The sequence below is a fragment of the Tachysurus vachellii genome, chromosome 12, assembly GCF_030014155.1.
Source record: "Tachysurus vachellii isolate PV-2020 chromosome 12, HZAU_Pvac_v1, whole genome shotgun sequence".
Classification (NCBI taxonomy): domain Eukaryota; kingdom Metazoa; phylum Chordata; class Actinopteri; order Siluriformes; family Bagridae; genus Tachysurus; species Tachysurus vachellii.
This window is the reverse complement of record NC_083471.1, coordinates 13,870,383-13,897,291: the sequence shown is the minus strand read 5'-3', so window position 1 is coordinate 13,897,291 and position 26,909 is coordinate 13,870,383. Positions and strand designations below refer to the sequence as shown.

General features: G+C 37.3%; 2 protein-coding genes across 6 annotated transcripts in view; both read right to left on the bottom strand.

Moving 5' to 3' along the window:
* Positions 1–4,616, bottom strand: part of LOC132855181 (probable E3 ubiquitin-protein ligase HECTD4) — a 110,524-nt gene extending 105,908 nt beyond the window's left edge. For all 5 annotated transcript variants that reach the window (XM_060883956.1, XM_060883958.1, XM_060883957.1 and 2 more), the window contains exon 1: positions 4,077–4,616. In XM_060883956.1, coding sequence (XP_060739939.1) covers positions 4,077–4,223 — 147 coding nt within the window. In that variant the 5' untranslated portion in view covers positions 4,224–4,616. The remainder of the gene's footprint in view (positions 1–4,076) is intronic.
* Positions 4,617–6,248: 1,632 nt separating this feature from the next.
* Positions 6,249–13,225, bottom strand: LOC132855183 (uncharacterized). The gene is made up of 7 exons (XM_060883962.1): positions 12,582–13,225; positions 12,325–12,457; positions 10,722–10,856; positions 9,106–9,983; positions 8,217–8,337; positions 7,986–8,105; positions 6,249–6,449 (listed from the first exon to the last, which is right to left on the bottom strand). Exons 1-7 carry the CDS (start codon positions 13,087–13,089, stop codon positions 6,287–6,289), a joined length of 2,058 nt encoding a protein of 685 aa, XP_060739945.1. The 5' UTR covers positions 13,090–13,225; the 3' UTR covers positions 6,249–6,286.
* Between the last annotated feature and the right edge of the window lie 13,684 nt (positions 13,226–26,909).

Genomic DNA, 26,909 nt, shown 5'->3' with positions numbered 1-26,909 from the left:
TTGGAGGAGTGATTGGTCACTCATTCAGAATAGCAGAAATCTACACACAAAATAAACTGAATGAACTGAATGACAAAATAAACTGTTCCGTTATATTGTATTTTAGTGATGCAATTTGTATTATACTATACTATATTATACAATATTGTATTTGTGATTCAAATATATTGATTGAATAAAGTATTACATTTATCAGGGACCATAATTAGAAAGTAAGAAAACTACATACAAGTTAAAATGTAAAACAGGAAAAATGTAAAACAGAAAAAAATATAATACAATCTACTTATTTATTTCATGTATTTCATAACAGTAAGATTTGCTTGTACAGTGATGCCTCGAGATACGAGTGCTCGCATTTTTTGAGATACGAGCTGTGATTCAAACAAATTTTTGGCTTGAGATATGAGCAAATTTTTGAGATACGAGCATCTGAGCTGCCGCCGCCGAAACAAAGATCCCCAACAACCACGTGTGCTCTGTTTCCCCCGCCTCAGCTTCCCGCGTCTCACTCGGTTAAAGCTGCCTTTCCACTGCACATGACAAACGACGGTCGATAAACAGGAAGTCATTAATTTCCTATGGAGAGTCGCAAAGGCGCTGCGTGAGGTGCCGACCATCTGCGGATCCGTAATTTTCGGATCCGTTAAAAAATTTGAACTTGTGCGACTACACCGCATCCGATATGCCGACCGGACAGGTTTTTATTAAGACGACCGGCAGATGTTAGTGAGGAAAGAGTGACAAAAAAGGCAAAAACAAGTGAAGAGAAAAGCGATGGAGAAAATTAAGCAAAATTAATGTAAAGAAAACAGAAATTGTAGCAATTAAGTTCAGATAAGTTAAGAGAATTTCAGTTCGGTCAGGACCACTTTGTCAAAAGAGAATTTATTAGATGATATGCATACAGTTAGTGTTGGCGGTATGGTTCTGTACTGGGCAAGAATCCACGCGCCCGTCCGTGCGCATGCGTGGTCAGAGCGCGGAGAGCAGCGACTAGAAAATAGATTAAACCCCCCGTATAACAGAACCACTAATCATGCATAGTATTAGATTTACTCGCTTACGCGTTTTTGGAAAGTAATAAATAAATGAATTGATAAATAAATAATTAAATAATTAGAGAGAGAGGGAGGGAGAGAAAAATATGTGGAGATTTATGACATAAACTGGTACAACGAACACAGGTTCCGGCATGGTGGAGTCGGGGTTGGAGGAGGGAGTTTAGATCGCGGCAGCAGAGAAGCGCTAGAAAGCGGCTCAATGAATGGGAATTTAAATGGTCGGGTAATATGGATGTCGTAACCGGATTGGTGCGCGTCGTGGACAGCTGATTAACAGCTGATGCACGCTTGACGACGTGGCCTGCCAGAACTAACGCGATGCTTGATTTAAGTTCGTTAATTTTAGTGAAGTTTAGTTAAGTTCCATTTAAGTGTAAAGTAGCATTAAGAGTGTACAGTAGCGAGTAAGTGAACGAAAGCGAAAGTGTACGTACGAGACAAAATTCCGCGTGTTTACTCCTCCCTCAACTCCTCCATGCGCATCTTCCGTTAAGTAAAACCAGTTTTTAAAAAAAGTTTTTAAGTAAAACCTCTTTTATTACTGTATGTTTTTATACAATATTTGTCATTTATAAATACAGGTACTGTACATTTTTCATATTCAAAACATAAACAAAACAACTGGAGTGGAATTTTGCGAGCTGGAACGGATTAATGGGATTTCAATTCATTTAAATGGGGAAAATTGTTTTGAGATACGAGCAATTTGAGATACGAGCAAATTCACGGAACGAATTAACTCGTATCTCGAGGCATCACTGTACTTGTCATTCCGTTTGATTGGACTAACGCAGTTCTTCACATTTTTTTAAATTTAAACAAAAGTGAATGTGACAGGAAAAAATTTATTATTTCATAATTATATTGATGAATGAAACTGACATACATATCCTGCATCACAAAAGATTTATTGTGCCAACAAACAAAAAACCCTGAGGTATGAACGAATATAAACCCTCTGACAAAAAAAAAATGAACATTACATTTTTACTAAAGGCACTAATTAAAGCCCAAACTACTGTTTTCTGTGCATCTGTTGAGATATAATAATCATTTCATAATGTTAAAACTCAAAAGTGCTTCAAGTCATATGGACTCAAGAGACATTACAGTAACATTAGTGCAACAATGTACTGAAAATAGGATACAATAAAGCAGTAAACACAACTGAATGCTGTAGGAGGTACTACTTTTTTCAATTCTTAAGGCAGCAGCTCCCAGTATGTGGAGGTGTAGTGTGCAGTGATAGTCACATATTAATTTGTGCACATAAGGCCCAGGTATCAGTAGTTATTGCCGCTCTTTCCACATTAGCAAATTGTCACTGAACTTGGTTCTTTACTTTCATGTACAATTCTGGCATTGATTTATCAGCAAAATGCTGTCTTCTTGGTATATTGTACATAAGCTCTAATATATCAATAATGTCATGAAAGCCATCACACTTAAATACACACTCAATGTAAATTTAGATTGATCTAAGCGCATGCATTTCAATGTAGTCACGTGTTAGAACCACATATCGATTTGTATCAGTATCAGTTATTATATATATGTATAAGTAAAGCAATATAATTCAAACTTAAGCTGTAAAATATACTTGTAAATGCACTCTGCCCTGAATTTCCACATTACTTTTGGAATTTCTGGCTCAATTTAAGTAGATGTTCACCCACAAGAGTGATACACATTAAACCAGTGTGCCTTTTTTTTTTTTTTAGCTTGCTTTATGATTTCCTTTTGATTACCTAGAAGATCTTCGAAACAGCCCTCAGTGTGCTTTTAGTGCTCTTCACCTATTTTGAAAAGGCCTTGTGTTACAATGCAGCGTCTTAAATTTGACTTTTGTAACATTGTCTCATTCGTAATGTCCATTCCATTATCTTCCCTCCATCTCATAGTGTTATTCTACTTCTCTGGAGGCTCAAGTTTCAAATCACTGCAGACACGACCATGATTAACCTACAGTAAAGTCATGTTTAGATTTTGATACAAACATCAGAAGAAATAAAAATGATTTGGCTTTAAAAGAAGCATCACAGTACACTCTGCATAAATTTGATTGGAATTTAAATTTTGTAAAAATTAAATAATTTTTTTTTAAATGCAGTAAGCATGTTCTAATGCAGCAAGAAACACCTTCCATCTTTGAGATCAACTCAAAACTGTCATACTAAACTATCTTTCCACAAGGAGCATGAGAGAATGTGAATGTAAATATTATTTTACTTTGATGACTTTCAACATGAGCAACTGACCTAAAGTGTCCTGGATTAGCTGCTTGCCAAGCTATATTTAGATGAAAGATGCTGCCTGTCTACACAAAACACCCAAGCATGTGTGTAAGCATGTGTGTAAGCATGTGTGTAAGCATGTGTGTAAGCATGTGTGTAAGCATGTGTGTCTGCACGATTTTCGGTTTGCACCCAGAAGACTAATCTATTAAACTGACTACATAAGAGTTTCTCATTTTGTTATATAAATACGCCAAGCTGTAATACTAATTACATTAACTCAACCCCTGCGTGTCTGAATAACTGCTAACATCAAGCTTAAGGACCAGGTGATTCGCTACACAAATATGTGTCTGACTTAGCTGGCTTGACTTGTTAACATTAGCTTCCGGGTCTAGCTATTATCTGTAAATAACAAGCTTGTGTATCAGAGCCTATACTAATCAGTTAGCTATGATAACACAGGTTAGGCGAGGAAGCTGCCCTACCAGCCGGCTAACCTCGTCTACGCTTGTTAACTAGTTGACAGCACAATTAACTGGTTACCGTTATAAGGTAATGATTATCCGCAATTTGTCTAACTAGCTCATGACTGGCAATAACACAGAGGCGTGTTTACAAGGCAAGCATCCGGCTGTCAGATAAAGGTGGAGGTTCACTATGAGCCTCCCCCAACGCCTTACACTGGCCTACCACTGCCATCTGCATGGATATACCTGAGCATGAGCCAAGTCATAGCTTTAATGACTAATGTAAAGAAGCAAAGACTGACGCTCACCTCCTGCTCGGTGTCTCCTTGCTCAGAAACTCCGAGTTCGCTGGGCAGTTCTGCCAGGTCCGTGACACGCATCAGCCCATCATGAAGAAAAATAGTCTCTTCCTTTACGGACAACCACTGGGTCGAATCCAGGGCCCCTGATCCCATCTCTCTCCTCCGAAGAAAGCCCTTTACCTGACGAGCATTAAAACTAAGTAACCGAAGTATTCAGTAAGCTCTAGCCGGTTGTATCCATCATGCTGTCATTCAGCAATTCGAGGAACTAAAGCGGTACTTGTTTCGGCTCCGCCCGTTTTGTCTGCTATCAGGCTTTAGCAGAAGAAGCTACAATGAGCGCTATCTATAGAAAGCCGACCTGATACACTGCTAGTCAATGTTACTGCCGTATTTCAAAAAGATGACACAGGTTGTCATATATATACTTTCCTACACGGTGCAGTGCAACCAGATTAGTGGTATGTAAAAAGTCTGAATAATGTTTTAGTTATCCAACATATGTTTGAAGATGTAAGAGGAGATAACCCAATACTGGTATCAGTGTGACGCCATGGTGCTATATTATTGGAAGCCCAATTTTCCCAGCGTGCACTGCGGCTTTGCATAAACAGTTAAACAGCACCAATAAAAAAGCGGATTAAATATCTTTAAGTATTTATTAAAAGTCAACTTTATCTTTTTTAATTTTTTTTATTTTAAATATTATGCAACAGTAAGGATCTGTGCTGAGTTTGAATAACAACTATTATTGTCAACAATTTATTTTTTTTTAATTTCCGATTCTATTATATGCAAATCTTTTACAGTATCATAGTACAATATTAATATATTTTGTAATGAAAATAGGATATTTTTCGTTTTTAAATGTTTTTTATTATAATATAAATGATTTTCTATCAAAAATATTATCTAAATTGATAATATATAGATAATAGATAATATAATCTAAATTGTGTTTTATAGAAAAAAAATATATAACTTTAAATAAAACAATTCATTTTAACCCTTTATTTAAATAGAACTCAAAAATGTCACTATTTTCTAATAGCACATGTAATAAAATATAACTGAGCCATTAAAAAATGTAAAAAAAATTTTTAAAAACAATTGTTCATATATTTTATTTGCTCAAAGCACATAAACTACATACAATACTCCAAAATGCTGTAAAATAACATTGCTAAATACATAATTAAATTATCATTACAAAATAAATCTACTATAAGGAGCAAAAGTAAATATGAAACAATAGATCACAATTTTACCTTTATATATATATATATATATATATATATATATATATATATATATATATATATATATATATATATATACACACACACACACACATTTCTTGTTGCCCAGGTGTGTTTTGTTAGACTCACTGTTTAAACAATTAATAGATCTGATTATCCCAGGTGGTCTAGTGTCAGGATTTGGGAACTTGCTGCCAAATCTCAACCCAAGTCTAAACCTTCAAAATGCCTTGCTTTTCATCCATAGACAACCTTCTGGTCTTCATGTTGGTTTGTCCCCTTTAACAACAAATGCAATCTAACAGGGCAACAATCAACCTAACAGGCCACACTTAGGCTACTTAAAACACTACGTCACATGTTCCAAATTTTTTTAGAATTTGAAGAATGAGTGGATTCAAACAAAAAATAAATCATTCCCCCTTTTTGCAGGAGACCTGCATTTTGCAGGAGACCTGCAAAATGACTTGACGAATACTGTGTAAAGTGACCCCCTTACAATTTGACAGATCTGGAACATTTGTCAAGGAAGAATATAAAAATGAGCACTTAGCAATTTATGATGTGCTATATTGGTCAACTATTAACCAAAAAAAAACAAATGCTATGATGCAGGCAAAGGGTGCATTAACAGAGTATTAGTTAAGGTCTGCACATTTAACCACATAACCAGTTTACATATTTTTCACAACACATTTTTGTTTGTTTTGTTGGTTACTAATGGTGGAAACAGACATGCTTTATCTTGCTTACGTTCAAAAATCTACACTTTTATCATATATGTAGACTTTATTATCCACTGTATTTCATGTAAACATTTTTTGCATTGCATTTGATGTCACAATCATTGTATATACAGTACTAAATATAAATAATATGTTTAGTGAAAAACTTTAACTTAACAGTATAACGCATACAGATTGTATATATTACCACTCTGTCAGCGTTAGTCAAGCTCTATGCTTGTTTTGGGCTTCTGGGACGTAAAATCCTTAGACAACGTTTGTAAAGTTGATTGGAGCCTCTTTTATTTGTAGATATTTTTTGATTTTTCACCTGACCTTCCAGTTTGATCAGTGATGACTCTAACTCTGTGGCCTTGTAAAGAATGGCAGAACATCTATAAATATAAAAGAATGCCACAGAATAAAGGTGAAAACCAAAATTTTAAATAAATGGTCTTTTCATTAAACCTTTTCATTAATCTTTTCATTTTTCATTCTTAACTGTTTTCAGCTAGGGACTCCTTTAACTGTAAAGAAAATCATACAAACTCCCTCAGTACAGATTTATGTTATCAACAAAATAAAATTATTTAAGTATTAATCACATTATTTCAATGTGTAAAATGACGTGTCTTGTCTACACCACTATTTTCAAGGAACTTCAACGACCAAACTGCACCTCAAACTAAGAACATGCATGTCTCAATCTCTTACTACGATGAAGGTTTATCCTATATTTCAGCACTGCCTGACTTCAGAGCATAGGGTAATTTCAGAGTCTCGGCTCTATTAGATAAAATAGCCCCTGACACACAAACTCACCATTCACCACTCCAAATCCAACCCAGAGATGAGGCACAGTTGGAGGTGGCAGCATCATGCACCTGCCAAACTGCAAGTTAGCATCTTCCACCAAGAACATATATCCCTCATCAACACTACCACCAAGTTTTCCATAATCCTCAGTTTTCCCTTGATGCACATTTACAACCCACAGATATCCAGGGCAGAGAGAGAAATTGTGGCAACACATGGCAAGCATTAATGAAAGTGAAAGTGACGTGACATACGGCTAAGTATGGTGACCATACTCAGAATTTGTGGGCAGCCATTTTATGCTGCGGCTCCCAGGGAGCAGTTGGGGGGGTTCGGTGCCTTGCTCAAGGACACCTCAGTCGTGGCCAGCCCGAGACTCAAACCCACAACCTTCGGGTTACGAGTCAGACTCTCTAACCATTAGGCCACGACTGCCCACCAGACACCAGAGAATTCCATATGGCATGGATGAGTCAAGTGAGGAAGTGATTTACCAGGTCTAAATTTGACCTACATTTTTTGTAGAGAAAGGGGATAGATTGACTCTTGGTCATAAATTGACTATTGGGGATTAAATGAAGTCACCAGAAAGTATCCTTACCATACATAGAAGGCTCCTAAAGCACCCAGACCCCTACAGACAATTTATTGTGGTGGTTGAAGTCTCCAAAATGGGAGTTGGAGCTGTGTTGTCTCAGCAATTTGCAGACAAACTCAAACTTCATACTGTTGCCTTTTTCCCCATGCCATTTGTTATCAAGAGATACTAGCAGTTAAACTGGCATTGGAATGTCAACACTGGTTGGTGAGGGCTGGAGTATACCAAGCCTGCCAAGTGTCTCAAATAACCATTGCACATTTTAACCATTGTTTTTTCCAACATTTCTAGATTGTGTGATATATATTTTAGCAAGTGCATCTAATTCTACCACTTAACACAACGGCACAAGACAAAAAGCCTCCTCATTTCTGGGTTATATAATGTATAAATTAATAACTTTCATGATGACTGGGCTGTGATATGTGGACTCCAATTTGAGAAACACAGGATTAAAATGCAAACACAGTGCAAAATGATTTCACATTGGTTAAAAAAATATTATTCATTTACAAACCTTGTGTTGTTGCTGCATTCCCTGGAATTTGGTATTTCAATGCAGAACATGGATACAAATTTCCAAAGACGTTTCTTTAGTAAAGCAATGCTCTTGAGTTGCTTTAAATGATCAGTGAACCTGTGAGGAAGAGAAAAGTTTATAACTATAGCATACGTACAGTATGTGCCAACAGTGTGTATGCTTGTGTGCTCGATTTATTTTTTTTCTGTCATTGTCGCATTTAATGACCTGTGTATGCAATCACAATGGTAGATTGTAGTTGTCTCTATATTATGAAGTCCATATAACTTCTCCATGGGATGTATCCTGTATTTGCAGTCATCTAATTCTCTGGTTACATCACAGATTGCTAGAAAACAAAATAAATAAATCAACACTTGTTTCTGTATCTGAAATTCTAAGTGGCAAATAAGATATAGTTATACATATGTATAGACAAGAACCAATTTAGTGCTCAGACAGCTTCACCCAACATGTTTCCACTTGTCAACCAGTCAATAATCTAGAAACATTTCTTATTTTATAAATTAAGTTTTCAGGAAATTTACCAGATGATTCCATCAGTGAAGCTGCTTTGAGCTGTTGTTAAGTAAACCAGATATGCAAAGTAGATTACTAATCACTTCTGAAATCTGTATACTATACTTAGTGTTTACACTAATTATTAAGCGTTTCATAATAGGATTGCATAACATATTTGAGAAAAAACTTATAAGGTATAACGTCAGGTTTAAAGTGAATTTCAGGTTATGAAATCATTATTCAATCCATTAGCTTGAATAATGACATGGTCCAGAGGCACCAACGCTTCACTGGGATCTCAGGAATGTTGAGACCTGTAGCCTCAGGTTATGGCTGCTGTGATTTGTGTTGCAATTAATGACAATAACTATGATTATATGCATTTTCCTAATATGTAAGCATTCCATTTTCAATAAAAAGCATTCTTCACCCTATAATAATAAATGCTATTAAAATTCTTAATAATTGTATACAAGAGTTTAGTCATCTGGTTACTAAACTTTTGTATACAATTATTGAATACAATGATTTTATAAAATCATCTGATATATTTATTAATCCAAAGTACATTAAAGTATGCAAACAAATGCTTTACCTGTTGGTTTAAAAGTTGTAGATGGCAAGCTGGTTTTATTCCGAGACTTAGGTAGTTTGGTGATTTCCACTGATTTGTGTTTCATTCCTGATGTGCTTTTGTTCCATGGACGAATTTTGCTTGAGACACCATTGAAGGTATTTTTTCTACTTGGAGAATTTGCCTCTTTTTTTGTTTGTGACATGCTTTGAAACAACTTGTTAGTCCTTGGAAGTTTGCTAGCCAGAGATAGTGTTAGGAATTTTGGAGATACGGTGACATGTAAAGATACATTGTACTGCTTGTCATCCTTTCCCCTCTGCTGTTTTGGATTGAAATGATCAGCTTTGGGTTGTTCACCTTTCAGCTTGGATGTCAGAGATTTATCATTTTTGATGAGCTTGGTTTGCACTGTGGTAAAGGACATTTGAGTAATGTTTTTGCCTTTCTTTGGCATTATTTTTTTTGATGGAGTAGCCATCCATTTTGTAGATGCTACAGATGTTGTGTCCACATATGCAGTACTTGCTGCTGCTGGAAATAGAGTGCTTTGCGTTATGGGTTTAGATTTCTGATGGAAAAATGTTGTGTTACAGCTCATCAGGCAATTTGGCTGTGCTATGTTAGACACAGGTGAAATTGTCTTTGGTGTACCATAGGGCTGGTCAATAATTTCACTCAACAGAGCAGTATGCCCTGCTGCAGATGCTCCTGGAACACAATTCTTTTGAGATGTTGATTGCTTTCTTTCTTTAGGTTTAATGTTCTTTTGTTTGGTGGTAGCTGAAGGTTTTCCTGGACAAACTGGTGGTTCAGGAATGCCAGCTGTTGAAGTGGTGGCATTATATATTGTTGTATGCTTAAGGATTGCATACGGTGCAACCTTATCTGATGTGCACCTATAATAAAAGAGTAAAGATTAAAGTTACACTCTAGCTAAAGTAGCTAAAGTCAAACGGTCAAAAGTGGGTTTTTTGTTGTTTTATTTATTTTTTAATTGATAACAACAAATATATCATTGACAGTGTAAGTTTGGGGAATAGAAGAGATTATAAAGATGAAGCTGTGTTGCCAGAGGGCACAAAGAAGCAAGTCAACACATGAAACTAAATGCGACGAAAAGTTTAAATGAAGATCTCTCAATATCAGTGCTTCTCTTCTTGATTTGATCCCTACCTGAGTCCACAACAACATTTATATATATTCTCTCATTATATTATTATGAAATATGGAAAAGCAAAACATTCATTTCTGAAAGCTATATGTATGTGATTGTTTGAATCCCTAGTAAAGCTTACCTTCATTTAAAGAAGGGATTTGTGATATGATAAAATGCTCTTTGATAAAATTCCTCATGTTTTGATGATAATTAGAACCTCAATACTGTTTCAGTCCAGCCTTTACTAAAAATAACAGTTAACTGATCAGTTAATATGTGTGTGTGTGCCCTGTGATGGGTTGGCACTCCGTCCAGGGTGTATCCTGCCTTGATGCCCAATGACGCCTGAGATAGGCACAGGCTCCCCGTGACCCGAGGTAGTTCGGATAAGCGGTAGAAAATGAATGAATGAATGAATGAATGATCAGTTAATAGGTTAACTGATCTAAGAAAACTAATATACTTATTAAGCACTCACATTCCAATCCAGCTGATCTTCGTGCACCTTCTCTTCTGTATGAGCTCAAAGCAGTGGAGCTTAAGCATATTGAAGAATGTATAGCCCACCATATTTGAGACGGTGTCATTAATGTTTAGAAGGCACTGCTTAAATCTAATAAATAGGTAAAGAGAAAAAAATAAACAGATTTTTATAGAAACCGAATATACAGGTTATATAATATAATAGCAATCTGAAATATGCTATTAGACCAACAAAAAAGAACATAAGAGAAGCTGTTGAACAGTAGCTTTACTTTTTTGTGAATAAAATATTAAACATTAACATATAAAGCTAACCACTACTGCCAGAAAAATATTCCAGATAAAATTCATATGGCCTACCTGCCATGAATTTGAGAAAACTAGCAAAAAAATTATGAATCCATTAAAAGTGAAATGTATTTCATATTTCATATGGCACTGATGTATAGAAACATTATTGCACTTTATATTTTTATGATTATGCTTTTCAGTTATTTTAAAAATTATAATTTTGTTTGCATACTGAGATATGTCAAATAGAGAAAGTAATCTCTACAGATGACAGGGTGAAAATGTTGACCCTCCAGGAGTCTTCCTGCAAATTTTTTGTATGGAATGCAAAACCATGCCTCAAGTGAAGCAGATGTTAGGGAAGAAATGGGGCACATCCAATTCAGAGCATGTTGTAACATACTCCTTTTCACTAGTATGACAAATCTTTTGGTATTTACTGGTTACCATACCAACATTGTGTGTAAATAATACACCAAAATTCGAACAACTATTAAATAGATATCAATAAAGATATTAAAGGAAGTTAATTTTACCCTTGCATAGGCAAGATTTTACTCAAAAATTAATTTCAGCCTCGTGTTTTGTTTGAATTTAAATTTAAATTTGGTATATTTTTAATTTACACGAGTAATAATCCTACATAGACACATCCTGTTTCTAAATTCTTATATAACCTGTAGAATTGAGTCTGGTTTGATTCTTAGTTGTGCATAGGGGCAAGTATTAGCCCATACAATGAAACTATGCTATTCTGTGCAGTTAGCCATCTAAATTCACACAAATTCCCTTTGATCATTTTATTTGCTGCAATATAATAAACAGGCCAAGAAAAACAGACAGAAGTGTACTGCTGCTATTTTATTAATGACAGGACACATAATGATGGCAAGTCAGTTGTGACAGGCAATGGTGGCTCAAGTTGTAAAGGCTCTGGGTTGTTGCCAGTGTTAACCCTCCCTGCTCCATGGCTGCTGTATCATAGCTGCCCTGTGCTCTGATCCCAACCTTCTCATGTGTAAAGCAAATAATAAAAAGGCTTCTATAAGTGGTGTGGATAGCAGCAATTTAATGAGTTATCACACTGAAGACAAATGTGATGGAGAACAACAGTTAGGACACTTTCTAACCATTAACTTCGCTTCTTTCTGGGTAAATCATAAAAAAGAGAATGTTTTAATTCATAACAATACAACCTATTTGTACCAGACATATGCAAATAAAAGTTAAAGGAAAATGTTTGGAACCCTAAGAAGTTCTCCATAAAGTAGAGAAACAAAGTGTAGGTGTCCCCCGCTCTCGCCTACCTGTGGTCACAGTCGCAATGTGAAATTGTGAACAGAGTCGGATTAAACACCCCGAAGTTCACAGTGAATGGGCGAATGATGTGGTCACAGTGATCATGCTCTCGGCAGCATCTGTCCACACGCTCAAACATACCTTCAAGTTAGGAATAAACTAATGAATTTCTTAAGTTTGGTATTTCAGTAGTTTTACTACATTATTTTGCATGTAAAGAGTGACTGAATCATATAACTTGACTGTACAGCTGTAAGCTACTCACCCAGCTGCTCATAGTCACCAGCGCGGCTTCCGTGGCCACACCACAGGGTTCCGGGTAAGATCCAAGCGCGCTTCTGGCGCATTCTGTTCCCAGAGCCCAGTAGATAGCCAGGGTTTAAGTACCTATGCCACATTAAGTTGCCAAGGACAAGTGGTCTAAATTCACATGGACTACCAAGCTCCATAAGGAGAGTTATATTGAGGCGCAGACCTGACGTTTTATGTTGATCCCAGATGCCTTGTTCACGACATACTGACATATAGTTTTGAATCAAAGCTGCCTCGGCGCTTATAAAACACTCTTCAACACGATGGTCTGCTGTCCACATGGTCCAGTAAAAAAGAACAGACGCCGCCGCTGATGGTCTCCGAAGAAAAGTACACTGACTGCGTCCAAGTTCGGACTTAGTGCGAAAACAAAAAAAGTCCTGGTTGCTGGTGTCCGGAATGAGTGCGCTGGAAGACAACACGATAAGATGTGCCAAATGAAGGCGAATCCCGGTTCCCATTGTCAAGATATAATTAAGTGCCACAAATCGAATTAATAAAGCACGTAGACTTGTTTGTAAGTGGACCACTTATTTTAGATATAGTAGACTATTAACATCTGTCTGTGGTCACATGCGAACTGCGCTAAATAAGTGTGGGTGGTAATCAAGGACGCCTGTAGTCAGACTGTGCCGTTTAATGTGAACAATAACGCGCCAAGAAGCGAATCCTCCAACAGCCTCGACAAGACCGCTGTTTTCACGCTGAACCCAACTACTCAACTTTTGCACTGTTCAGACAATGGCAAACTGTTTCTTTAGCAAGTCTCAAACTTTTAAAGCTGAACGCTGATAAGCTTTTAACAAGAACATGTAGACTATGCATCTTTCTGTTGAATTGGATAGATTTACAAACACTTTCACCAAGAAACAATCAAAGGGTGTGGCCTGGATTCCTTGTACATAATTTACAGTCCCTTCTAAAAGACTTTTGGGTTTCAGATAAAAGATACAGATCAGAATTTCAGCTTTTATTTCCTGATATTTATGTCTAGATGTGTTAAACAACCTTACAGCATGGCACCTTAGAATACAGCACCTTTTATTTGTACCCACCCATATTTCTATTCTCTCACTGTCTGTTTGAGAAAAGAAAGTATTTTGAAGATAAGAAAATGTGAAAATCGCAAATGGTGGTGCGTTCAGCTGTGCATACCATTTGCACCCAGCTTCCTGACCTGGAGTCTATATACAGCATGTGGTACTGGACCAAAGCCAGGAAGATAGCAAAAGACCTCAGCTACTGTATCTGAACAACAGACTCCCCAACTTGAAGGCCAATACATAGAATAAGGTGGAGCCTCTTCCCACAGGCCATTCGGGCCCTCAACCTGGTGAACACCTAGAACCTGGACCCCTTTCTGGAATTTTCAAAAGTTCCACAACAACCACTAACATAGCCAGGCATTTGCACATTGCACACTTGCACTACATGCACATCCTGCATTTTAACATTTATATACTGTTTTCTTTTATGACCGTACTCACATTACTTCTACATGTGTGATTACATTACCTCTGTTTCTGTTAAGATTTTTTTTTTCTCTGATTATATTTTTTTTTCTGATTATATATACAGTATATACACAGGTGCATTTCAATTAATTAGAATGTTGTAGAAAAGTTCATTTATTTCAGTAATTCAACTCAAATAGTGAAACTCATGTATTTTATAAATTCAGTACACACAGACTGAAGTAGTTTAAGTCTTTGGTTCTTTTAATTGTGATGATTTTGGCTCACATTTAATAAAAACCCACCAATTCAGCTAAAAAAATTTAGAATACTTCATAAAACCAATAAAAACATAGCAGACATTTTTAGTGAATTGTTGGCCTTCTGGAAAGTATGTTAATTTACTTATTATGTACTCAATACTTTGTAGGGGCTCCTTTTGCTTTAGTTACTGCCTCAGTTCTGTGTGGCATGGAGGTGACCAGTCTGTGGCACTGCTAAGGTAGTATGGAAGCCCCGGTTTCTTTGGCCTTCAGCTCATTTGCATTTTTTGGTCTCTTGTTTCTCATTTTACTCTTGACAAAACCCCATACAGAATCTGGTCTGGTAAGTTTGCTGGCCAGTGAAGCACACCAACATCATGGTCATTTAACCAACTTTTGGTACTTTTGACAGTGTGCCAAATCCTGCTGGAAAATGAAATCAGCATCTTTAAAAACCTGGACAGCAGAAGGAAGCATGAAGAACTCTAAAAGTTCTTGGTAAACGGGTGCAGTGACTTTGGTTTTCAAAAACACGTGGACCAACACCAGCAGATGACGATGAACCCCAAATCATCACAGACTGTGGAAACTTAAAGTCAGGTTCTAGCCTGGACTTTTGCCATGTCCCTTTTGTTTACATTGTGTGTTCACGTGTCCGCCCTGCCTGAAAATGGAAAGCTTAACTGCTTCCATGTATCAAAAAATTTATAAATCAACTGTGCTAGCTGTGCAAGCACCAAATCTGACTTCGATGCTGATGGCCTATCAATCCGAGCTTTTGGAAGAGCTGAGCACTCAACTAGACATCGGAAATCCAAACCTGGTGGTCTAGGAGGACCAGGACACACCTCAATCTACGAACTTCACCCGGCGCTGTGCTGCGCTGTGGCCATACGATGGGGGTCGCTATGGCTTAACCTATCGACAGAGAGAAATTTGATTTTCCCAACGTCCTAGTAGACCCCAAGGCACTGAGGCGATGAGGCAAAGATGCAATATTCAAAAGAAAGAAGGTAAGGCATTTGATGACTGCTTACCACAAAAGAGAACACCATGCCCTCCTGCTCTGCCGAGGGCCATCCCTCTGATGCCAAACAGGAGATTTTTTAACCCACCTAGGATTGCAAAATCCCAGGGTGCTAAATCTAGGTCCACTCACCCTTCTAACAAGAAGAGAGATACATAGAGTATAGGGCAGGGACAGTCCGCCACACCTGTTCCCCCACCCACAAAAAAGTGGAGTGTGTAGATTATGGACAACATTGTTCTGGATCGTGTACAGGGCAATTTAGGTTTTCTGCATTGTTAAGCAGAAGTTCAAAAGGGGTTTGGCACAAAGCACTTCAAAATTTAGGTTCAAAACCAATAATAACAAATCTGTTATCTGTCACATCCAGGCTCATTGCCGAGGGCTCAAAAACACAAAAACAAAAGATCACTGAACTGAGAATGAAATCAGTCTATGGGCCAAACAGATCCCAGCCGTTTTTTTCACTGATGGCACCAAAAGACCATCTATGGAAGTGGTTCAGCAAACTTCTTGCTTCTGGCTTTCTCATTAGGGATGTTAGAGACATAGATATAGTAATAATTTTTTTTCATCTGTTTCTATACTTCTGTAAATCTGCTTTGAGACAATGTGAATTGATAAAAGTGCTAAATAATTATATTGAATTGAAATTGACATTGAATTGAATTCAATGATTTGCAAGGGTGTCCCAAAACTTTTATCAATATAGTATATCTCTCCCATTACTCAGCAGCGTGGAAAAATTCCACACTGCCGTCAAAGCCATTTAGAACTACATTGGCTCTCATAAGGCAAAACCAGCATGCAGTAGGCCACACTGGTTTAGCACTGAACACCATGGTGGTTTTGAAGGCATACCAGGCTGATCTGCTTAAAAAATCTGGAGTGCAGCCTCAATCCTGAGGTGGGTTCAGAGCTCCGCTGAGCCAAAGACTTGGCCCTCCATGCCACAAAGCAGATGGCCCATGCCACTGGCCATTTCATGACTGTATTAGTTGCCACAGTGAGGCATCTCTGGGTCAACCTTATGGGGATAAAAAGAATCCTAATGCCTGAAAACTAGGGTTCCAGGGAACATTAACTCTGAGGTTATGCCAGCTTATTCCCTCCTCTTTCGCAGGGACCGAAAACAGTTTTTAAGAAATAGCACAGTCTATCCCGCCATGTACTGTGTTTCAGGGGTCAGTTGTACCCACTGTTGCTCTCACTCATCCTTTATAGAATGGCAACTTCTGCCAAATGTGTTCCAATGGGTTCTGGATAGCAGAAAGGTACAGAACCCAGTTTGCATCTCATATCCTCTTTTTCAAGGCCTGTCATCCACTGTCATTGGCACAGAACAAGCCTTGTTCCTCCAGCTGAAACTTTAATACTCATGGATAAGTGACAATAGAATGATTGGCCAATAGCAACCGAGACAGATCCTCCCACACCACCCTGGATCAACAAACCATAGCTGGTTGAATGTGGCCTCCACATCTCCACAGTGCCCAGAGTACTAACAGTGGACTTCAAAATTAACGACTGATCTGTCACGCACAGTGACTCTTACCCAAATGGTGGTGTTGGGCCACACAGTAAAGATGGCAGGGACTCTATCGGTCTTGTATGCTTATGCTGATGTCCATGAGATCCCCACTGCACAGGTAAAAATCTGGAACCTGAAGGGTGAATGGCCAGTACTTTTCAGGCTAATTTCTGATCTTCCTGCTCCCCTGCACTTAGTTTGAGATTGGGCCAGTTTTCTAAATGATATTTCCTTTTGGTGAATTCATGGCTTTATTTGAAGCTACATTGTTAGTAATATTATTATTATTATTATTATTATTATTATTATTATTATTATTATTATTATTAATTTAAACAAGAAAAATATTAAACAATATTTTTAAAAGTACATTACCATCTAAAATAAATTTAGGAACTTAGGAACTTATATAGGCAAAACATCAAACTGTATTGTCATTTGCTTACTTAATAAAGGTAGGTACCACAGTATATTGAAATTGAAATTAAATAATAATAATAATTCACTACAACACAACTGTACACACAAACACACATGATTACAAGCATTTAAACCTGTAAAACAACATGTAATTTATCAATGCAGAAACTACTGAAATAAATACCATCATGATGACCATTTTGCAAGACATTGTCGAGAAGTAAGAGAAAACAAAAACACTATATAGCAAATTAATGCAAAAAGAAAGTCCATCACATAGAGACTACACCAAGCGGTGACAAAATTCCTCCAGCAGAGTTAATGTTGATAAAATTTCAGAACTCCCACAAACTCACATTACACTAAATGACAATCATGTTCTGGTTCTGATTGTTTCTTGAGCTTCAAAAAACTGTAGTGAGGCAAGTTTTTTAATGATCATTCTGTGTGCCATATTGAGTAACACCAAGCACTGCCCCTTCAAATTTGCATAGTTTTCTCAAGTGCTTGTTTGTAGGAAATGTTAGGGGAGGGGAGAAAAGTAAGGGTGAGATAAGGGTAAGGGTTTGCAAGCTATTAGGATGTGGTAGCCTAGTGGTTAAGGTGTTGGGCTACCAATCGGAAGGTTGTGTGTTTGATTCCTAGGTCCAACAAGCTGCCACTGCTGGGCCCCTGAGCAAGGCCCTTAACCCTTGATTGCTCAGTTGTATAAAAAAAGAGAGATAAAAATGTAAGTTGCTCTGGATAAGGGTGTTTGCTAAATGCTGTAAATGTATTAGGAACCAATAATGTGCTGGTAATTATATACAATTGCATTCTGTCGCAGATGTATTTTATGTTTTCATATTTGTAATGTAATGTATGCTTATTGGATGTAATTCTTAAATGGGATATTCCTTGGGGGTTTCTTATATGTTCCTTAGACATAGGATTGTTCTGTTAGTGGTTTATGTATGCAGTGTGGGCCTAGTTTAGAGTACTGCATATCTATCTGTTAATAAGCCATAGAAGGACTGACATTTAGTAAGAGTGTAGTGACTTTATAGTCAGAGGTAACTTTTGAATTATGAACAACTACTCATTTGAGTTGAGTGGGAGCACAAACCGGTGATTTAAGGCATGTCCCTTGAATGAGGAATGAGGAATGAGGAAAAGATGAAATAAGCATTCAGAGGGATCACCACTATATGCCCCTCCAGTACCACCCAGTGGACAGTTCCCAATGCTAACAGGTACAGTGCATGTTACAGGGGAAGATGAATTACAGGCTACTAGGGGTGTAGAAGATGTAAACAGAAAAGAGAGAGTGGGGACTGGCTGCTATGAGCAAGTAAAAGAAGATATGAAAATGGCAAGGGATAAGGAAGCAGATAGCACACTGTGGGAAAGAGAGGCTGTTGATGAGAGAACTCCTTAATAGACATGGGGTAATGGAAAGAAGTGCCTGAGGGCAAGGGAGCAGCTTAGGCAGCCAAAACTATGAGCAGGGGATTTGCCTACATTAATGAGACATCCGGGGGTTTCCTCCGGGTACTCCGGTTTCCTCCCCCAGTCCAAAGACATGCATGGTAGGTTGATTGGCATCTCTGGAAAAATTGTCCCTAGTGTGTGATTGTGTGAGTGAATGAGTGTGTGTGTGTGCCCTGCGATGGGTTGGCACTCCGTCCAGGGTGTATCCTGCCTTGATGCCCGATGACGCCTGAGATAGGCACAGGCTCCCCGTGACCCGAGATAGTTCGGATAAGCGGTAGAAGATGAATGAATGAATGAATAATGAGACATCCAAAGGGGGATCAAATAAATGGATAAAAAATTTTGAGAACAAGACCACTGGCAGGGGGGCATGGTGGCTTAGTGGTTAGCACGTTCGCCTCACACCTCCAGGGTTGGGGGTTCGATTCCCGCCTCCACCTTGTGTGTGTGGAGTTTGCATGTTCTCCCCGTGCCTTGGGGGTTTCCTCTGGGTACTCTGGTTTCCTCCCCCGGGCCAAAAACATGCATGGTAGGTTGATTGGCATCTCTGGAAAATTGTCCGTAGTGTGTGAGTGCGTGAGTGAATGAGAGTGTGTGTGCCCTGCAATTTGTTGGCACGCCGTCCAGGGTGTATCCTGCCTTGATGCCCGATGACGCCTGAGATAGGCACAGGCTCCCCGTGACCCGAGTAGTTCGGATAAGCGGTAGAAAATGAATGAATGAATGAAGACCACTGGCAAATTACTTGTAGTAGTAGACATAAAAGCATTATTTGCAAAAATCCTGGGAGTTGCTAGGATGGAATAACATCTTACAGCAGCAAACATGAGAGGAGCAGTAGGCACTCCACAGATGGATGGAAGGGCTTCTGATCAAGGTCAGCTCTGTGACAGGTCCTAAGAAATAAGTACCCAGCCCAAGTGGACCCTAATCCCTAAAAGTAGAACAGCTGGGGGAAACAGAGAATCCAGCCACTTATGTGCGTGACCTTGTGGCCAGAGGTGGGTAGTAACAAATTACATTTACTTCGTTACATTTACTTGAGTACATTTTTTGGGTAACTTGTACTTTTTGAGTATAATTAAAGATGCGTACTTTTACTGTTACTCAAGTAGATTTTTAGTGGAAAAACTTTACTTTTACTTCGCTACAATCGGCAGCGTTCCTCTGTTACTCAAATGTTAATAAATATGAGATTTAATAAATAATAATTAGTTTATATGACAAGTCTCGCGAGACGTTGGAGAGGCTGCTTCGCGAGAGTAGGCTGCGCATCTCCCGCTGAAGTTTAGCGCGCCTTTAGTTGGAAGATGATGGCTGAAGCAGAGGAAGAAGCATTTGCGCTTTATCAGATCACCAAGGCAGATCACCCGTGGTCTCAAATTAATTCTATATTTTCACTCCAAGATGTAAAAAATAATAGCTTTATAAAGCTATTTGTTTTGGTGCACACAGAATGCATTGCATTATAATGCAATGCATTCTGTGTGCACCAAAACAAACAGACATCGCAGCTTACAAGAATTCCAGCTCCAACCTAAAAAAACACGTAGCGGTAAGTGTCAAAATTACTGTATGCCTATTTGATGGTAATTTGGTAACTATGGGCACTTTGACCTTAATGTAATACTACATTTCACACGCTGTCTGAATGTTTTCCCTCATATATGCTCTCGTGCAATCCTTTGAACCCTACAAAGAACACGTTCATGAACACAATGAAAGTTCTTTCATTATAAGCGTCTGCATTTTCATATCCATGTTCAGAGCCGATCGGATCCGCCTTCCCCTGCCTCATTTTACAGCGCGTGTTAATGTTTTCTGTGTAGATGACAATATGAAGCGGAGCTATCCATCTGGCCATGAAAAGAGAAAAAAGAAACAAAATTAGAGTGAAATGCGAGAACAGCAATCAGATAAACTTGTGTTCTCTTCAAGTTTGATGTCAGCAGTAAAGTTAAGTTGATGTGATTTTGTCTCTAGTCTCTATCGCTACATTAGCTGTGCAGTGCTGCCAGTGCATCTCTTGGTCTGTCTGTTACACAACAATATATTGCGTGAACATTCGCGTGAATAAATGCCTGTGTTTATAAACGGCAGCTCGATAACCGCGCCGCGCGTGAACATGCGTTCATATGCGCGTGCAATCGTGCACGAAATGATACGCGCGCTTTCCAGCAGCATCTGTGTGGAGACCAATACAAAAAGTAGCGTCATAGCACTCCTAAATGACAATGTTTATAGTCTCTCAATCAAGGTTACAACAACATTAATGCAATATGGAAACCAATGGATTTACACTGGCAAAATGCCAGGTCAATATGAATGCACATCCCTCAGTAAATAACAACCATCAGGGATCAAGTATTGCTCTCAAGCATACTATAAAACATAGTGATAGGTATGGCAAGCCATTTTAGCTTTTATACATTCACATGATATTTAAAATATTCCATTCAATAAAGATTTGTTTATACCTCATTCAATTCTGTATTGTTTTACTCTTTGACCGAGAGATGGAGCAAACTTTTTTAAAAGGAGGGAGGTTTGTAGTGGGAGCAGTGGGGTGTCAAGTGTGAATGTGTGGCAAATGGTTTACATATTTACATATTGGTAATTGTACAGATTGTACACACATATTGTACTGATTATATGTATGAGCATACTGCACATTTCACCTGTTGATTTCATTATGTTTGTTAATTGTACATATTGTACACACATATTGCAATGACTATATGTATGAGCAAATTGCACATTTTCACGTCAACTCATTATCTATATCCTTATCTGTATAAATGTTCTGCAATTTCTGGAGTTTGCTCCTAAGAATTTCACTCACCAAGGCACATGTGCTGTGGTGATGCGACAATAAAGTGACTTGACTTGACTTGACATGGCTCACGTGTCAGATAGGAGGGCCCCTTAGCAGAATTTTGCTTAGGGCCCCAGGGAGGTCAGGACCGCTTCTGTCCATGTTCCACAAAATAAATTGAATTGCATGCTGTAAGACGTTTTGCATTTACAGTATATGCAAATCCTGACATCTCACTTAAGTTTTTTTTTCACTAAAGTGTAGAACATAAAATAAAAACGGGATTATATTTTGTTTTATCCCTACCTAAAGAATACATGTACTTACTTATAAAATGTAACAAATGTAAGAATAAAGTAAATTAATCTTAAAAGGAAGAGCAGGTTAGCCCAGCACATCATTCATTTACATCATTAAAACATTAATCACAGGGTTTTTGCTTCATATCAATCAGATGAGAAGTAACTAGTAACTAACTACTTGAGTAGTTTTTTCATCGGATACTTTTTTACCCTTACTCAAGTAACTATTAAGATTGTTACTTTTACTTGAGTACAGATTTTGGATACTCTACCCACCTCTACTTGTGGCTCATACAATAGAGCATTTCAAGAAAAATAAGTTTATAGGGCATGAGAGAGATATGAAAGAAAACTAGCACAACTCCAGCTAAAGAATTAAGAATTAAGAAGCAAAGCCAAGAAAAAAACCTTGGCAGTAGTTAAGAAAAAGTGAAAGCAGTTCCTACTGCCCAATCAGCTCCACCAGATGCTTGGCCAAACCCACAGCAAACCCATAGGCCAGTCATTAATTTGTATACACAAAGACCAAACAAGGCTGGAACAGACAAAGGGGACAAAGAACCAGAGATGTGTGTTGGGGCTGTGGGCAACCTGGACATATAAAAAAAGTTTGTCTATCAATCCATGGTAACAGAGGAGAGGGGAAAGGAGTCCATCCCTTTGGGAGCCTCCCCAAGGCCCAGTAAACCCATGGGGTGATCCAAAGCATCTTAGAAGGGAAGAGCTTTCTCTGCAGGGAACTGCTTGGTTCTATTCTAAAAAGAATAAAGTCTATTGGCCTCAACACCTTGTTCTCTGGTGTGATCTTTGAACCTTTGGTTAATCTTTGTTGAGTTTGGTACAACATTTTAAATTTTTATGTGCTTCAAAGCTGCCAACTGTGTCTTTTGGACTTTAAGTGTTTTGAATATTTCAACATTTCTGGCATAATAAAATAATTAATTCTTTTAGTTTATATGAGTAGTCATGTTTACTACTGAGATAGAACATATGCATGGTGGGAATTACATACACTGTATAATGTAACATGAAAACTAACTGCTTAATATTGTTTATGTGCTCCTTGTGCTATAGAAACAATGCATATCATTGCCTAAAAACCTTAGCAATGATTTTGTAATTTCTTGCTGTTTCAATTTACCTCATACAACTCAGCCGCATACATTTTTAAAGTGTATGTCAAGTTAAGTGATTTTTGATTCCTGATAAATAAAATCATAAAATACAAAAACATATATAAAACAATGTGTCATAAAGACACCAGACACCATCAGTTACTATTCTGTCAGGAAACTGGGGTGTCTATACAGATAAAACTCATACCCAAATGCAGGGATAACATAAATGTTGTTTTATTATGAAACAAAGAAGAAAGGGAAGAAGAAACAACTGAAATAACAAAACAGAAACCAGGAGACATGATAACAAAAAACACACAAAACACACAAATACAAGGACTCAGCAAAACACAAACACAAGCATAGGTATAGATCATGACAATCACAGAAACACAAGGATCAGATACACAGAGGCGGGAATGGATAAATGTTAGGGCGATGCAAACATGCACGACATACAAAACAACATAACCCTTTAACATGTGATATTAAATCAAATATGATAATCAATTAACAGCACAGTTTTACACTAGTTTTATTATTCTTTCTAGTTTTTACTATTCTCTCTAAGTGTTCAAGTAAAATGCATGCAAAATTATCTTCAAGAAAACTATAAAGTGTAAAAATCATATGTAGTAGTAATAATAAAATGCATGCTTCTCTTAAACAGGTTGTTTTGTTAATACAGTTGAAATTTATATCTTTTATTTTATCTTCAGGTGAAGAGTTGAATAAATATTTCACTCTTAATTTACAAAAACAGATATTAGTGTATGTTAATATAAAGTCATTTTGATTTTGGTATGCCAGTGGCTGCTTAGTCCATACCAAGATATCCATAGTTTTCTGCTTATTTTCCTCTTCCTCTTTTTCCTCTTATTTTTATTGTTGTTTTGTTTGGATTTGGATATAGTGTTACTAAAGATTTACAAAACCAAGACAAACTGAATAAACAAAATAGAAGTGTGTTCACTTGATCATAATGAAAACCTACAGCTATGCCCAGTATTGATGACCCACTGCTTATAAAGACTTGTTAATGGTAGATTTTATTATTCCTTCCAAGCACAATTCCAAACTTTTTGCAAGTTTAGAAAAGTACTTCAGAGAGTAGAGGTCAGACAAAAAAGCCTTACATGCCCTAACCTCCTGTTGTAACTGGCCAATTTTGATATATTATATGGATAAACAATTTCTCTGATCTGCTGGGAAAACACAATTATAAATATACAGTATATTTTTAACTGTCTTACAAAGGCTTATATAAAATTTGCTTTTAAGAAATGCAAATTGTTACATTAATAATGAATCTTTGTATATCTGAAGCCTCCTGGTTGAGTAGATGCCTTAAGCCTAAACACCCCTTTAGGGTAACTAGTGCAACTGTGGTTAACAGCTCAGCCATGCACAAGCTGGCCTATACTGAAACACAATTATTACAATCAGATTTGCTCTGATTTTTAATGAACCTGAGTTCAATATACTATGTTTAATTGAATTGTGGATTAAACCAAATTAGCTTGAAGCATTCATTGAAGTTAGTTTGCCTGTATATAGTTATATACATCAACCTTGCCTAACAGGCAGGGGGGAGGAGTAGCAATTATTTACAATGATAATCTAGGTGTCAAAAACCTACACTTAAATTCAACAGGTTTGAAGTTCTTCATACTAACATAACATATGTAGCCACAAAAAATAAGTCTACTGAGTCTGTTCCTCTTATTGTTATTTACAGACCTCCTGGACCATATTCTGATTTCCTCTGTGAATTTGCAAAGTTCATTTCAAACCTAGTTGTTTCTTTAGACAAAGCAGTAATTGTTGGAGACTTTAATATTCATTTTAATAAGTTAGAAGATCCTCTGAGAACAGCAGTTGTTTCCATCTTAGATTCAGTAGGGGTGAATCAGAACGTAATAGGACCCACTCATAATCACACTCTTGATCTCATTCTAACCCTAGGATTAAATATAGAAAATATAGTCACAATGTCTCAATCGGAAGGTTAAACGTACATCATCCATGATTGAATCACCATCTGACCCCACAGAACTTGATCAGGCGATTGACAATTTAGAGTCAGTGTTTCACTACACCCTAAATATTAAACTGGAACAAATACCACACATTAGAACGCAAATGGCGTCAAACTACTGTAAATGATCAGTATATCAATTAGCATGGAAGGAAAGCCTTCATAGATACAAAAAATCTCGTAGTGCTGCTTGATCAGTTTTTTCTCCAGTCTAATTGAAGATAACAAAAGTTTTTCTCCAGTGCTACTAAGATCAGTTTTTTCTCCAGTCTAATTGAAGATAACAAAAATAATCCTAAATTTTAACTAAACACTGTAGCAAAATTAACTAGGAATAAAAACACTGTCGAAAACCACACACCATCTACTTGTAGCAGTAAGAACTTCATGAATTATTTCAATGGAAAAATTGATAACATCAGACAGAACATTCAGACCATTAATTTAATACCAAACAATTTGATAGATAATGCATTTGTAATCTTTAAAATGATCAACCTGCATACCAGATCCCTTACCCACATGTGTCTTTAAACAGATACAACCAGTAGCTATCCAACCCATTCTAAAGATAATAGATTATTCTATTAAACAAGCAGTTATCAAAACCATGATTAAAAAAAAATGCCCTTTCAGCTGTTAAACTATATGGCCAACATCAAAGCTCCCACTTATCTACAACATCCTAGAAAAAGTTGTAGTGCAGCAGTAATGCACTACATAGGAATAACATACAGTTGTGTTTAAAAGTTTGAACAACTTGGGATAATTTGCAAGATGTGCACTATTTTTAGTACTACAGCTACTGTGCTACTAAGAAAACCTGAGTAGCAAAACAAATGTATTTTATTTCTTATAGAACTCAAGTTAATATGTAAGGCATAACAAAATGGCACAATCAAGCAAAACATAACAAAAAGAAGATACGAAAAAGAAGATAAAATAATCCCTGTTCAAAAGTTAGTAATTGTGCATGAGGTCCTTACTTCTCTAAGTTTGTATAGCTGCCCATTCTTCTTGGCAAAAAGCCTCCAGTTCATGTAAATTTTTTGTTTGTTTTGCACGAACTGAATGTTTGAGATCTCCCCAGTGATATTGAGGTCAGAGAACTGTGATGGCCAGTCCAGAACCTTCACCTTTTTCTGCTGTAGCCATTCAACCGTCAACCTTGCCTTGTGCTTTAATTGTCATGTTGGAACATCCAAGAGTAGAATGCAAATTGTTTGCCAATATTTTCTGATAACATGCTGCATTCATCTTGCTATCAATTTTTATTAACTTCCCTGTGCCACTGGCGCTCTCACAGCCCCAAAACATAAGGACTATCACAGACATATGGACTCCTTTTTAAAATGTACCTGTTTTTCTACCTAAAGCGTTCTTTAAAATGCTTTACTCCATTATTATGCCTTTCATCTGGGGTTTTAGAAGGGCTCATACATGCAAGATTCATGTGCATAAACCTAAATCTGGGGGATCTGGGTTTGCCTAACGTCCGTCATTACTACTGGGCAGCAACCTGCAGAGTTTCACTCTTGTCTTTCTGTCTTGATTTTTTCTGCCCTTTGCCTATTAAAGAGGTTCCTAGAGATAATGTAATCCTTTATAAATCAATCACAATATGGTACTAAATTAGAAATGTAATCACTTCCCCACTTACTCCTACTGTATCTGTTATATTCACCCTCTTATACAGATAAAGGTTTTAAAAAAGGCAAGGCAAAATAATTTTCAGGGTTAAAGGTTTATATATTAACAAGGCTTTTGGCTCCATTTCTCAGCTCAGCGAGCGATTCAATAGGGTTTAATCTTCTTACTACTTTTAGAGATAAAACAGACT